At 56.6% G+C, this 15,294-nt stretch overlaps 1 protein-coding gene across 3 annotated transcripts; it reads left to right on the top strand.

Annotated features, from left to right (window-relative positions):
* The first annotated feature begins 198 nt into the window (after positions 1-198).
* Positions 199-15,156, top strand: PTPN6 (protein tyrosine phosphatase non-receptor type 6). Of its 3 annotated transcripts, none has more exons than XM_047866938.1 (16): positions 207-498; positions 5,154-5,276; positions 5,489-5,683; positions 8,266-8,455; positions 8,615-8,731; positions 8,818-8,931; positions 9,056-9,152; positions 9,543-9,622; positions 9,788-9,937; positions 11,301-11,432; positions 11,558-11,712; positions 13,748-13,815; positions 13,917-14,068; positions 14,167-14,258; positions 14,652-14,772; positions 14,963-15,156. In XM_047866938.1, exons 1-15 carry the CDS (start codon positions 485-487, stop codon positions 14,764-14,766), a joined length of 1,794 nt encoding a protein of 597 aa, XP_047722894.1. In that variant the 5' UTR covers positions 207-484; the 3' UTR covers positions 14,767-14,772; positions 14,963-15,156. The 3 variants fall into 3 exon arrangements, with proteins under 3 accessions (XP_047722897.1, XP_047722894.1, XP_047722895.1); XM_047866939.1 differs by lacking the exon at positions 207-498 and adding an exon at positions 4,732-5,067; XM_047866941.1 differs by lacking the exons at positions 13,748-13,815; positions 13,917-14,068; positions 14,167-14,258; positions 14,652-14,772; positions 14,963-15,156 and adding an exon at positions 11,936-13,250 and having other exon boundaries at positions 199-498.
* The last annotated feature ends 138 nt before the right edge of the window (positions 15,157-15,294 follow it).

A 15,294-nucleotide genomic window follows, 5' to 3' on the forward strand; every position in this document is an offset into this window, starting at 1 on the left:
GGCACCTCTTCTTCCTGGGTTTTTCCTGAGGCCCCCTGGCTTGTGTGTGTGTGCTGGGAGGCTCCCCTATTGGTTGGTGTTCCCTTGGCCAGGGTTACTTCCTGGTCTTTGCCTCCACCCGCCCTCCCTCCAGCTGCTCTGTCAGCTTGAGCTCCAGGTGGAGCTCCAAGTGGCTCCTCCCCTCCCAAAGGAAGGAGGCCAGGACGACGGCCCTGGACTACCCAGCGGGGCTGGAGGTAGAGTCCGGCCTCTGTGGGCAGTCTGAGGCCAGCCCCGCCCACCTGTCCCTTTTTCAGGGATCACTAGTCAGGGGGCTCGTCGTTGTCGCTGTGGTGCCATTGGCCTGGAGGGCTGCATCAAGGAGGAAGTAGCTGAGTTCCCAGTGTTCTTCCTCACCTGTTTGGGCTACTGTGCACAGCTGCGCCCAGGCTCGGCCCCACCCCTTGTGGCCCTCTGCCTGTGACTCCCCCATCCCTCTGGGGAGATGCTGTCCGGTGGGTAAGTCCCCGGCTCCACCTGGCTGCCACGGCCTCCTCTTAGTTTGGGAGAGAGGGGCAGGGAGGGTTCTTGCTCATTCCTGGCAGGTGTGCGACCATAAGGGCGATCTACTTCCTGTCCCTCCCTCAAGATTTGAGGAACTCTAGGCTCATTCTTGCCCCTCTGCCCCCTCCTCCTTTTCTCTGTCTAGCTCGTTTCCCCCGACCAGATGTGTATTTATTCTCTCCATTGCATGTTTCCCTTCACTCTCTGGCCTCCTGCTTCTGCTGTCTGCTTACCAGAAACCCTGGGTCGCCCACATCATCTGAAACATAACGTGTCTGGGAGGCAGACCTGAGAAAGCTCCCCCTTCTTCCCATGTAACTTCCCAACGTCTGGTGTTCATTCTACTTTCCTTCGGTGCCCCTCTGCGTCCCCCTCCCATGCATCATTCATTCAACAGATGCATGCGGGGCACCTGTGCCAGGTACCTTTTACGGTGCTGGCAATAATGGAGTGAAGAAGATGGGGTCCTTGCCCTCACGGAGCTTCATTCCAGTGGGAGGCAGCAGACTACACAAAGAACCCAGTAAATAGGACAGTTTTAGATTCTCAGGAGTGTTCTGCAGAAACGTGAAAACAGCTTCATGTGCTAGCAAGTAACCAGGGGTGGCGTCACTAACTGGAGGGATCCAGGAGGACTTTCCTGAAGAGGTGACATGTGCCCTGAGAGCTGGATGTGAGGAAGAGCCAGTCATGTGGTGACCAAGAGTCCAGCACCCCTGAGCAGAGGCCCTCCTGTGGGGACAAAGGAAACAGGAAACAGGGTGCCCCAAGCAAAGTAAAGCAGTGGGGAGGGAGGCGTGGACCCACAACTTCACATGCGGTCAGGATGGTGTGTCCATGTGTGGTTATTTGCACTGGGCCGGGTATGTGTGTAGATGGCCGAGGATGGCGAGGTGCGTGCGTGGGACTGTTTGTGTTTGTGTATGTGTGTCCTGTGTGTGTGACAAGCCGGGTGTGTGTGTGTAAAAACAGGAGCTGAACTTGGGATCAGGCATGTACGTGGCTGTCGATGAGCTTGTTTACTCGACACAAACTGCATGAGGTGGCGTGCTAGCCTTTGAACATTCGAAGGTTGGCAAGATTGGCTGTGGACCCCACTGTGGCAGGGCCGACTCCGCAGACGCTCTTGCTGCCCCTGGCTCCAGGAAGGAGTTCGTGGTCTTTTGACGGGGCTCAAAGTCCAGGACTCAAGGGATGGTCGGTATTAGGTCATACGGTAAACAGACCAAGCTTCCCAGGTACCAGAAAAAGGGGGAGGCGGGGAGAGCCCCTTTTGGGGGGGGGGGAGAATCGATGTTTGATATTTCGAAAAGTGATAAAGTAGTCATCGTAGGAAAAATACTTCAGTTCAGCTTTAACACTTTGTTACTATTTTTCCTTAGTGTTTATTGAGGTCTAGCATACAGAATGCACATGAATGTTAAGCGTACGGCCTGATGAATGTCACATTTACATACACCTGTGTATATACCACCCAGATTAAGACGTAGAGCATTCCCAGCACCCCAGTTGTTCCCCAGAAATTGCCGCCTCCCAGTCAATTTATTCATTTTTATAAAGGTAATACATACCCACACGCTACAACATTCAAAACGGTATAAGGGAAAGAAGACATCCAGATGGCCAACAGACACATGAAAAGAGGCTCAACATCATTGATCATCAGGGAAATGCAAATCAAAACCACAATGAGATACCACGTTACACTTGTCAGAATGGCTAGAGTCAGAAAGACCAGAGATAACAAGTGTCGATGAGGATGTGAAGAAAAGGGAGCCCTCGCGCACTGTTGGTGGGAATGAAAATTGGTGCAATCGCTGTGGAAATCGGTATGGAGTTTGCTCAAATAATTAGAAGTAGAAACACCATTTGATCTAATGACCCCACTTCTGAGCATTTACCCAAAGAAAATGAAAACGCTAACTCGAAAAGATACCTGCACCCCTATATTCATTGCGGCATTGTTTACAGTAGCCAAGGAATGGAAGCAACCCAAATGTTCATAGACAGATGAATGGATAAAGAAAATGTGGTATATATGTACAATGGACTGTTACTCTGCCATAAAAAAAAAATCTTGCCATTTGTGATAACATGGATGGATCTAGAGGGTATTGTACTAAGTGAAAGAAGAGAAAGACAAAGACTGTACGATTTCACTTATATGTGAAACCTACAAAACAAAACAGGGGTGCCTCCTGTCACAATTGGAAGAACATGTGACTCTGATCTCAGGGTCGTGAGTGTGAGCCCCACACTGGGTGTAGACATTACTTTAAAAAAAATCTTAAGGGGCGCCTGGGTGGCTCAGTCAGTTAAGCACCCGACTTCGGCTCAGGTCATGATCTCACAGTCCGTGAGTTCAAGCCCTGCGTCGGGCTCTGTGCTGACAGCTCAGAGCCTGGAGCCTGCTCTGGATTCTGTGTCTCCCTCTCTCTCTGCCCCAACCCACTCGCATTCTGTCTCTGTTTCTCTCAAAAATAAATAAACATTTAAAAACATTTTTTAAAAATCTTAAAAAACAACAACAACAACAACCAACAACAAACACCCAACTAGCAGAAACAGACCTACGAACACAGAGAGTAAAATGATGGTTGCCAGAGGGGAGGCGGGTGGGAGGGGGCAAAATGGATGAAGTAGAGTGGGAGGTGGAGGCTTCTAGTTACGGATAGAATAAATCATGGGGATGAAAGGTACAGCATAGGGAATACAGTCAGTTGTGTTGTAATAGTGTTGTGTGGTGACAGATGGCGGCTAGGCTTGTGAGCGGAGCATAATATATAGAGATGTCGAATCACTATGTTGTACACCAGAAACTAATGGAACGTTGTGTGTCAGTTACCCTTCCGTTAAAAAAAACAGGTACAAGGGAGAGGTGAATGTCCCTCCCAGCCCTCTCCTCCGGCCACCTAGTTTCTTTCCCTAGGGGAAGCCACCAGTACGAGAGCTTTCTGTGTGCCCTTTGTTAGATTGCTTCCCTCGTTTTGGTTTGGCGTGTTGTGTTTGTCTGTGGGATTACACACAGGGAGCATCGTGAACTTCTAGTGTGTAGGGCTTCTTGAGGTCATCCAGCCCTGAGAATATCAGTCGATGGCAGGGACCTCAGTCCCCAGGAGACAGGCCCCTGGTCAGAGTCCTGAGCTCTGGCTAATTCAGAGCCGCCCCCTTGACAAGAACCTATGGCCCAGGTATAGGGTGGAAGGACCCCCAGGGGGCGTGGAAGCTCTACCCCCACCTGCTTTCCCAGCTCTGCTTCCCCTTGCATTCTGTTCCTTGGCTCCACTGGCTGGTTAGGGCACAGAGGGACAAAGACTAGGGCAAGAAGTAGAAAAGGTGTATGTTTGACAGCTGCTATTTTGTCCATCCCAGTGCCCCAGTGGTACTTCTTCAGATGTGTAGGTCAGAGGAGGCGAGGGCACCTCTCCCTTTGTAAGCATCTGCTTGACCGTGGCTGTTAGGAAGTGTCCCCTTCCCTGCAACCCCCAGTGGACAGGAGGTCCGACCTCTGTTCTTTGAAGCCCTAAGGCCTGGCATACAGGAGCTGAAATCACTGACCTTGGAACCCCTGTGGGGTTCATCCCGGCACCGCCACTTAACTGACTGCCTAACCTCAGGCAATTTCCCTACCTTCCCTGAGCCTCAGGTTCCTTGTCTGTAAAATGGGGATAAAGATAGCGCCTGCTTCATTAGGGCTCTGATGAGGGATAAATCAGATAAGGCACATAAATGACATGAGAGCACAGTGCCTGGCATACAGGGAGACTCCGTGAAATGAGAGTTGTGGCTGTCACCGTTATTTTTTTTTAGTGTTTATTTATGTATTTATTTGAGAGAGAGAGAGAGCACGTGCAAGCAAGTGAAGGGGGGGGGGGATGCAGAGAGAGAGGGAGACAGAATCCCAGGCAGGCTGCGCACTGTCAGTGCAGAGCCCGATGTGGGGCTCCAACTCCACGAACCGTGAGATCATGACCTGCGCCGAAAGCAAGAGTTGGACGCTTAACCAGCTGAACCACCCAGGCGCCCCTCAGTGTCACCATTATTATTAGCTTGGACCAGGGAAGGCTGTGCGACGCGGCTGGTGGAGGAGGAAGGGTTGGCATGTGACTGCGAGTGGGCTCACGTTTACGAAGCCCGGTCTTCGCCTGTAGGCTGCAAGGCACATTTGCGTCCTTCTTTCTTGTGTCGTCACCCTTGCGGAGTGCCATGCTCCTGGAGCCTTTGATGGCAGACGACGTGTGGGAAGTGGGCCCCCTCCCCACCCCCACTGCCACCCTGCTCTGCTTCTCTTCTGCGCTCTGCTCCAAAACGAGAAGTACAGTGAGTTCCCCCAAGGGGTCGGCCGCGCCCCTTCCTGTCCCCGCCCTGCCGGCTGTCCCAGGCCAGTGGAGTGGCAGCCCCAGAACCAGGACCGCCAGGGCTGTGAGGCGGCCTGGGCGCTGGGAGTTGGCGGCCTGCCTGGGCTCACCAGCACATCTCATTCCCTGCACCCCCTTCCTCTCAGGGAGCCCCCAGGATGGTGAGGTAAGGTCCCGGGAACCACGGTAGACAGGAGGCGAGGGTGCCCTGCGGCCGGAGGGACCTCTCCTCACTGCCTTCCGGGCCTGCAGGTGGTTTCACCGAGACCTCAGTGGGCTGGATGCAGAGACGCTGCTCAAGGGCCGCGGGGTCCATGGGAGCTTCTTGGCTCGGCCCAGTCGCAAGAACCAGGGCGACTTCTCCCTCTCCGTCAGGTAGGTGGCCCTCAATTCCAGCCAGGGCCCGCATTTTGCAACTCCGTTCTCGGTTCCAACCTCCCAGCCCCCAGCACCAGCATGTCCCCCATCCCCCCTCCGTGTCTACCCCGTCCCTGTGTGTGTCCCGTGCTCAGGACCCCAGCCCATCCCCCTCTCTGTCCCTACCTCTCCTCTTACACCCACTGGCCTCACCGTCTGGTGCCCCGCAGGGTCGGGGATCAGGTGACCCACATTCGGATCCAGAACTCGGGAGATTTCTATGACCTGTATGGAGGGGAGAAGTTTGCGACACTGACGGAGCTGGTGGAGTACTACACACAGCAGCAGGGTGTCCTGCAGGACCGGGATGGCACCATCATCCACCTCAAGTACCCGCTGAACTGCTCCGACCCCACCAGCGAGAGGTGAGGGGCTTCATACCCTGACCCACCCCCGAGTGGAGGTGGGCTGCCTTCCCCCCCCCCCCCCACCCCGTTCCTGATTTTCCCATCCTTCCCGGGGCTCCGTGGGCCTCTTTCTTCCATGTGATCTGGGCCCGTGTGTCGGGGCACTAACCCCTCATAGCCTTTCCCTCAACCCCTGAGAAAGCAGGGAACATCATCTTGCCCTTTTCCGGGGTCCCTGTCAGCTGGCCTCCCAGGCCTGCTCGTGATGCAGAGGCCTGGTGGCCGCCTTTCACAGTAGGCCAGCTCTGTTGTTAGAAAGCTCTTCCGTCTATGGAACCGAATTGGCCTTCGTTTAGCCACTCTCTCCCCCAGCACAGGTTGGTACACAGAGAGACGAATGTTGAGGAGGGGCAGAGGAGATTTGTATTTACGACGACATTTAATGCCTTATCTCAGCAACACAGTGATGACGGGTCTGCTTTTGGGGGCTTGGTAGAGCTTGACCAGAACACAGACCAGTTGAAAACTGTCCGATATGGTTGTGTGTGCAAGGGGCCTAGTACCTGGGCACAGGACACTCAAGGCATTTCTCCCCTGTCCCTTTGGCTTCAAAGATGTGGTCCCCACAACTGGGCAGGCTGCTCCCTGTGTGGTCTCCCTAAAGCATGGTGGGGGTGGGGTGGAGGACCAGAACATTCGGCATTACACCATGGCTCACTTTAGTGGCTGTATCTCAATGACAGCTCCATTAAGGTGAAGGGCAGCCCAATAACTCTAAGGGATTTTTTGTTTTTGTTTTTGTTGTTGTTTTTTTACACTCCTGGGGCCAAGCCAACTTGCCCTTGTCCTGTATTTGGGTGTTGATTGTTGAAATGATTGTGAATCTTGATTCTGTCCGTTTTCGGTCTTTCTGAGATGCGTGCCTCCCAACTCACATCAGTATTTTTCTTCAAGTCACTGATTCAGAGTTAGAACTGGGTGAGGCTGAGGTGAAGGCCCCGGGCCCACCGCTGGGCACCACTCACCAGCCAACATGAAGCCACTCATCCATTTGCCTTGAAGCCACCTCTTCTAGGCGCGAAGCCCAACCATGGATGACTTTGCTCATGGTGGCCCTCCTTGGTCCTTATTGGGTATCTGCCCCCTCTCGTTCTTTTCCTATGCCCCGCCTGCAACATTAAGGGGCCTTTGACACCTAGACTCTCTTGAACTCAGCGCGGTACCTCTCTTTCTCCTTGCCCAAAGCCGGCATCTTCCCTGCAGGAGGATGGGTTGCTGGAGGCCCTGGAGAAGCAGTAGGTTGTGGATGGGAGGAGCAGCTGAGCAGACCCCCTGGGGAGGAGGCTGGGGCCTGGCTTCAAATGGCTTGGGAGAAGGGGGAGAAGGGCAGAGCTGGGGGCTGGGGGGCAGGGAAGGATGGAGGGAATCCAGGCCAGGGAAACTGACTCCAAGAGGCCCTTTCGGTGACCCACGCCAGGACGCCAGCATGCCTGGCTCACCCCTGACCCTGGGATTGCGTGGGGGAGGCTCCTTCTCCAAACCTCCCTTTGTGTTCCCAGCCCTGGCCTGCTGCCTCTCCTCCTCCCCTCCTCCGAGGAAATTTGCATTTGTCCCGCCAATGGCTAGCTCTCTGCCTATGGTCAGCCTGACATTTGCATGGAAACTTCCTCATCCTGGGCCGGGGGGACGAGGGTCAGCCCCCTCCCCATTGCCTGGGGGGGCCCTGGTCTATCCCTGATTGGTGGGACATGGTGGCCTGGGGTGTTGCTTGGGGACAGGGAGAGAGCGAGGTGGGGCAAGACAGACTGGTCCCCCCCTCCTCCCCCCATCCCTGCGGTTGGAAAATGCCCCCTCCCCTGGTCCCTGGGCTGAGGAAACCTCACACCCTCACTTCTCACTCTCTCCCCAGAAGGAGTTTTGTGTTTTTTCCATCACGTGGTTTCCTGTGGGGCTGGGCATTGTGGGGCTACAGTTTCCTCCTGGGAAGGGGGTGTGCTTTGGGGAAAGGTCCTAGTTCCGCTTTCTGCCCTTCTGAGCCCCTCTGAGCCCCAGCCTCCCCTTCAGTGATGTCACCCTGGACACCTCAGAGCCCCCCACACCCCTGTTTCCCCAGCAGGGTTGTCTGTCTTCCCTGCCACCCAGGGGGGAGTTGTCCCCATCACGACTCCCTTGTGACTTCCGTCTCTCCCAATCTCCACTGCTCTCTGCGCAGAGTTTGGCCTCTGTGCTTCTCTTGGTCCCCCTCCTCTTTCCCTAGCTCAGCCCTGGCTTTCATGGAGACCCTTCCTCGGTTTCTCCCCTACAGTTGTGCTGGATGTGGCTTGCCTCTCTGCCTCTGTCTCATGCTCTCAGAGGCGGGCCCGGCTACCACCCAAGGGCCTTGGGCCCAGCTTCAGGCTCCTTATCTGTAAAATGGGATCGTACCTACCTCTCAACATTTTTGTGAGAGCAGTGGACCCAACTATGGCGGTGGATTTGAAAGCATGTAGCACAGCGCCTGGCACATCGTAGTCACTCTATTTCCCTTTCTCTGTGAATGTCTCTGCTCAGTGCCTGCCCCTTGGCCTAGGGGTCACCTTCCCTGATGTTGCCTTCTATAGGTGGTACCACGGTCACATGTCTGGGGGGCAGGCAGAGACACTGCTGCAGGCCAAGGGTGAGCCCTGGACGTTTCTCGTGCGTGAGAGTCTCAGCCAGCCTGGAGATTTTGTGCTGTCCGTGCTCAGCGACCAGCCCAAGGCTGGCCCAGGCTCCCCACTCAGAGTCACTCATATCAAGGTCATGTGTGAGGTAAGGCAGCCGGGCAGCGGGGAAGGCATCCTGCCGGGGCTCCTCTCTATGCTCAAAGCCCCGGCAGTGGGGAGGATCAGCCTAGGCTTTGGTCCAAGGCTGGGGGTGTAGGGAGGGAGACTCAGGTCATGCAGAATGGCCTGACTTGGCATCCCTCAGGGTGGACGCTACACGGTGGGTGGCTCAGAGACCTTTGACAGCCTCACAGACCTGGTGGAGCATTTCAAGAAGACGGGGATTGAGGAGGCCTCGGGTGCCTTCGTCTACCTGCGGCAGGTGAGAGGGGTGGGCCTGGCAATCCCTCAGACCCAGGAGCTCTGTGCGCTCAAGTGGGCGCTGACTTCTCACCTGTCGCCGCCCAGCCGTACTATGCCACTCGGGTGAACGCAGCTGACATTGAGAATCGGGTGTTGGAACTCAACAAGAAGCAGGAGTCGGAGGAGACAGCCAAAGCCGGCTTTTGGGAGGAGTTTGAGGTGCGTGGGGTCTCAGGCCCCGTCCCCTCTCTCCCCACCTCATACACTGGTCTGCCCCGTCTTATCTCCGTGCGCGGATGGCCCTCCGGGGGCTGCCACTCAGTTTCCCCCTCTCGCCCCTCAGAGTCTGCAGAAGCAGGAGGTAAAGAACTTGCACCAGCGGCTGGAAGGCCAGAGACCAGAGAACAAGAGCAAGAACCGTTACAAGAACATTCTTCCGTGTGAGCACCCTGCCCCCCGGCTGCCTTCATCCCTCCCACTTTCGGGCAGCGTCCATTCACCCAGGAGACTCCCCTTCCCCCAGCCAACCTCCCTCCATCTCGTAAGGTCCCTACTCCCCGCCCCAGGAGGGTCCACCTCCTCACCCACACAACAGGGCCTCCTTTCTGCAGAGGGAGCCTCCCCACACTAGACATCCACCGCCCTCCTTCCTGAGACCTCCAACCCCGCTCCCCATGTGGATCCTCCGCCCCCACCTGCCCACAGTGCTCCGAGAGCCTCCTGGCCTCTAAGATAAGAATGGCCTGTGAGCTTAGGAAGGGTCTGACCCAGGGGCTGGTGAGTACCTGGCTGACCCAGGCCCATCTTGTTTCCTCCCTGCCCACCCCCAGTCGACCACACCCGAGTGATCCTGCAGGGACGTGACAGCAACATCCCTGGGTCCGACTATATCAATGCCAACTACGTCAAGGTCAGTGGCGCCTGCTGGTCACAGGGGAGGAGAGGCTGGGCCCTGGGGATTCCCCATCTCACGGGGGTACTGGAGCCAGAGACGCGTAGCGAAGTTAGGTGGTGAGGAGGGTGGTGGTGCAGGGGCTCAGAGTCCTGGGATGCATCTCTCTACCCTTGCTTCCAGAACCAGCTGCTAAGCCCCGATGAGAACGCTAAGACCTACATCGCCAGCCAGGGCTGCCTGGAGGCCACAGTCAACGACTTCTGGCAGATGGCATGGCAGGAGAACACCCGTGTCATTGTCATGACCACCCGAGAGGTGGAGAAAGGCCGGGTAGGGCCAAGTCCCGTGCTGTCCCCTGATCCCCACCCCTTCCCCTCTCCCCTCCCCCCGCCCCAGTGCTTTGTTATCCATCGCCATTAAACCAAAGAAATGCCAGACGCCAGGGCAGAAAGTCCCCTCAGAGGGCAAAGTCCAACCCTTGTTGGGAAACTGAGGCACAGAGACACTCTTGGATAAGCACTGTCTCCCAGATCCCTGCTTCCAACCTGGGGCGCTCCTGACCACCAGACCCCGGTTTTAAGTGGGCTTTCTTCCTTTTTAAAAAAAAATTTTTTTTTAATGTTTATTTTTGAGAGAGAGAGAGAGAGAGAGAGAGAGAGAGAGAGAGTACGAGTTGGCAAAGAGAGAGGGAGACACAGAATCTGAAGCAGGCTCCAGGCTCCAGCACAGGGCCTAACATGGGGATCGAACTCATGAACTGCAAGATCATGCCCTGGGCCGAAGTCAGACACTTAACCGACAGAGCCACCCAGGCACCTCTTAAAGTGTCCGGAAGCAAACCTGCCTCCTGCCCCTCCCCCACCTGTCCCCATCCAAGCCACAGCCCTCCTGTCCTCCCTTGCCTCGTAAATCTCTCTGGAGTCTGCCCCTCACCCTTACCCCGCCACCCAGCCGGTATCCCTGCCTGTGGGCCGTGCCCTTCTATGGCACTTCTGCACTGGAGTCAAAGGGGTCCCGCCCAAAGCATACACTCCATCAAGCTGCTCCCTCTCTTGAACACCTTTCAGTGGCTCCCAGTTGTCTTCAGGTCACACTCTGAGACCTGGCCGTCAAGGCGGGGTGACTTCGTTACAACACTCCCTGCCTCAGGTTTCCACGCCTTGGCATCAGCTCACTTTCTGCTAGGAAATGACTTCCTCTCTCTCTGCACTCTCTCTGCCGGACAGACTCCCTGTTTTTGAAGACCTAGCTCAAATGCTTCCTCCTCTGTGAAGCCACCTGTGATTTCCTCCGTAACCTGGAGGGAGGATTAGTCTCTCCCTCTACCCTGATCCCGAGTGGCTCTGTTAACCCCGTTCGCCTCTCTGTGACCTCCTAGAGGCACAGGGGCAGAGACCGTGTCTTCGATGTGTCTGCGACTCCAGCCTGGTCTCCGCAACTTCACGTACAACGTGCGCACCTGCAGATGTTTCCCGAATGAATTGCAAGGTTGAGTGGCTGGTCAGGTCTCACCGCCTCTTGGTGGCTGAGCCAAGACTGGATCCTGTCTGACTCTCGGCCAGTTCATCCATTCTTCCAACAAATGTTGCTGACTGGGCCAGCGCCAGGGACCCAGGACCTGGCAAAAGGCCTGGAACAGGTCGCTGTGTGTCGCTTCTGTGCCTCACTCCTCACCTCCACCCTCCCTTTTCAGAACAAATGTGTGCCATATTGGCCAGAGGTGGGCACTCAGCGCGCTTATGGACCGTACACAGTAACCAATTGCAGGGAGCACGACACAGCTGAGTACAAACTCCGTACCTTGCAGGTCTCCCCACTGGACAATGTGAGTGTCCCCTCCATCCTCGTCTCACTCCCGGGGCCCCTCCTGGGAGCTGCTCTCATGTCTGGTTGGGTAGGACGGGGTGGTGTGTGGGAACAGAGGGCACTGGCCCTATGCACTCTGCCCAGGGGGACCTGGTTCGGGAGATCTGGCACTATCAGTACCTGAGCTGGCCTGACCATGGCGTCCCCAGCGAGCCTGGGGGTGTCCTCAGCTTCCTGGATCAGATCAACCAGCGGCAGGAGAGTCTGCCTCACGCGGGACCCATCATTGTGCACTGCAGGTGAGAACAATGATGAAGTTAGTAGTCGTGATGGCCAGTAAATCCTACTAAGTGTCGTGTGCCGCTCATCATAAACACTGCTTTCCGAGCTAATGCATTTCACGCGTCCGTCCCCCTGATCCCAGCCTCATCCGGGCTCCTTGACGGCCCCAGACCCCTGTGGGAAACTTAAGCTTGAACCCACCCCACTGATTGATCCTGTGCCTGGGGGTGGCTTCTTCAGAGACTTCGAGACTTCCCTGGATGTACCGTCTCATCCAGCCCTGCCACATACAGATGAGAAAACAGGCCCAGCGGCTTGCCAGCTGGTCTGCGAGAGAGCCTGCACGGACACTCACAATAGACCTCGGTCCTGGTCATGTTGTTTCCTCACACGGGCTTACTCAGCGTATATATTTTCTCGGCCCCAAGCATCTCCCATCTGGGGGCAGTGTGGCTCCCTACGTTTTCTCATTTTCCCCTCTGTAGCCCCCGGGGCCCTTAGCCTTCTCTGCTGCTCCCTTCCCAGCTAGTGACCCCAGCTTGGCCTCCAGGGTTGCGTGGCGACGGGTGGTATCTCTTCCAGAGGGGCCCACGCATCACTAGCTCCACTGCAGAACCTCATGACTAGGAGCCCCTGTTCCTGCTAAACGGGGAGGTGGGGGGTCAGCAAGGAGGAGGTGGGGGGTGGGGGCCCAACAGGCCTGAAGGGCAGAGTCCTGTAGATGGGCCTACCCAGCCCGCCTGGCCTGGGTGCATGGGAGGCAGTGGGTGCAGGTTCCTGGACAGAGACCGTAGTTTTAAATTTCAGTTCTGCTACTCACCGGCTGTGTGATCGTGGACAAATTGCTTGGTTACTCTGACCCGCAGATTCGTCTTCTGCAAATTCAGGATCTCCTATGGTTGCTCTGAGGGTGAAATAAGACCCCGTCACTGTGTCGGGAATACAGTGAATCCCTGAAGAAATGGGAGCTGTGAATGGTTTAATAACTCACAGCAGGAAGAGAATGGGGAAACGGGAGCCTGCTTTTTCTGCTTCCCTACCCACTCCCTCCAAGTGACCCCAGGCTGCGAGGGCCTCACACTTCTTCCTTCTTCCCACCAGCAACTGCTTGTCCTGGGGCAGGGCTGGGTGGGCTGAAACTGGGGGTACCCCCCACGTGCCATCTAAGGGACTCTGCTCTGCCTCCAGGGGCAGGCCCATCGCCCACAACGACCCTCCTGCTACCCCCCCTTCCACTTCTTGAAATCCCCATGGCCTTTATTTAGATGCTACAGGAAGGAAGTGGGTAAGGGGGGGGTTATTTTTGACAATCTGGGTTTGAAATTAGACAGTGCAACTCAGGTCACCAGCCTGATGGGCCCAGCAAAGGGGGTGGGACTGCAGTCTCCGAGGGGTCCTGAGGTTCCCCGGGGCTGTTTCCCCAAGGGTGGTGGCACAGGGCGGGGAAGGGGACAGCCCTTACTGCGTGGCTCCCCCACCTCTCCACAGCTCCTGACCCCAGTGCCCTTTGTGCCCTGCTGTCTCTAGGACTGCCCTTTCCCTGCCGTCAGGGTCTGAAAAAAAAAAAGAAAAAAAGGGAAACGAAGCCCTGCTTAAAAAAGCTCTAAATATAACTTTAGAAGGGCAGGGGCAGGGTGCAGGGAAGGCCTCATTCAGGCCAAGGGTGTGGGAGAGGGCCAGGGGAGGCCCAGAGTGCCTGTGGGGCAGGCAGGACCTTGATGGGGCTGGGGCTCCTAGATCCTCCAGAGTAGGGAGCAGCCCGCGGCGGGAATGAGGCGTCAAAGCAGGAAGTGGTGGCGCGGGGAGATGGGGTGCAGCCGGCTGGCCTGGGAGCACTTGAGAGCCGGCCCGCCTACAAATCCCTGGGCTGAAGTGATGTGCGTGGGTGCGGAACCAGGGAAGCTTCCGCCTCCGGCCTGCCGGCCCTGTGACCCCGGGCGTGTTACCTCATCTGTCTGGAGCCTCAGTTTCTTCATGCTACCATGCTGGAGCTGAATGCCGGGGCTCCCCCTTCCCGGTGAGGCCTCTGATGGCACCCCCTTCCCTCCCCAGCGCAGGCATTGGCCGCACGGGCACCATCATCGTCATCGACATGCTCATGGAAAGCATCTCCACCAAGGGTGAGCGGGACCCGTGGGAGACGCAGGTGGGTGGCTGGGTGAGCAGTCCCTCGGTCACCCCCTCCACCTGAGCCTGAGGTCCAACTGCCATGCCTGCCCAGGGTTGGACTGTGACATCGACATCCAGAAGACCATCCAGATGGTGCGGGCGCAGCGCTCCGGCATGGTGCAGACCGAGGCGCAGTACAAGTTCATCTATGTGGCCATCGCCCAGTTCATTGAAACCACCAAGAAGAAGCTGGAGGTCATTCAGGTGTGTGTAGAGTGGGGACTGGCGGAGCTGTGGGGGGACGTGGGCATCACCTGGTCCCTGCTGGGACCACTGCCCTCCCACCACACCTCTGCCCACAGTCCCAGAAGGGCCGGGAGTCAGAGTACGGGAACATCACCTACCCCTTAGCCATGAAGAACGCCCATGCCAAGGCATCCCGCACCTCTTCCAAGTGAGTGACCCCCGCCTGCCACCTCCCAGCATCTACTCCCCCCTCCTCCTCCTCGGCCCGACCCTCCCTTTCCAGAGATGACAAGTGCTGCTGTCAGGGAGACCTGGGTTCAAGCTCAAGCTTGACTCTTACTACCTGTGTTCACAAGTATTTCCTGAGTTGGGCCTATGTCTATGTCGGGCCTGTGCTGGGTACCAGTAGTATTCCTGGTGTAGAAGATGGAGCCTTTGCCCACAAGGAGCTTCTAGTCTAGTGAAAGGACAGTGACCAGGTCTCCTCTCTCCTGGCCTCAGTTTGTTCACCTGTGAAATGGGGTGGGCCAGACGGGGCCGCTGGAGCTGGGTAACCCTGCACGGTCTCCTGACCTGTGCCAACTGCCCACCCCACCTGCAGACACAAGGAGGATGTATATGAGAACTTGCACACTAAGAACAAGAAGGAGGACAAGGTGAAGAAGCAGCGGTCGGCGGACAAGGAGAAGAGCAAGGGTTCCCTCAAGAGGAAATGAGGCGGGGTATGGCCCCTCTGCTTAGGGCTCCTCCTTGCCCTGCCCCCCAGTGTCGCTGGGTCCAGTGCTTTCCCCTGGATGGATGCGGTAGCTGCGGCCTTCCCCTGCCCTTCCCGGCCATTCCAGACCTTCTTGCTCCCCTTCCCCGGTTCGGTTCCAGCCACCCCCTTACTCCGTTCCTCCCTTCTCTTTGCAGCCTCAGCCCTGATCCCTGCAGAGGCCTCCGGTGGGCCAACCCATGGCCGGAACTGAGGAGCCCGCCCCCATTCTATTGTAATTTAAGTGGCTGTGTCCCTACTTCCCTCTTCCTGACCCTGTATATAGCCCCCCGAGACTCCAGGCAGCATCAGGCCCTATACTCTTGTAAATAAAGCCCCTAGGATCACTGTGTGTGGGTCTCTAACCGTGACTGTCTGGGCCTGAGGAGCTCAGAAGGGGACTGGGGGAGGGGGAGTGAGCAGGGAGCCGTGTGTGTGTGTGTGTGTGTGTGTGTGTGTGTGTATGTACAAAAGCACAAAAGCTTGACTT

This window comes from Prionailurus viverrinus, chromosome B4, assembly GCF_022837055.1.
Source record: "Prionailurus viverrinus isolate Anna chromosome B4, UM_Priviv_1.0, whole genome shotgun sequence".
Lineage (NCBI taxonomy): Eukaryota > Metazoa > Chordata > Mammalia > Carnivora > Felidae > Prionailurus > Prionailurus viverrinus.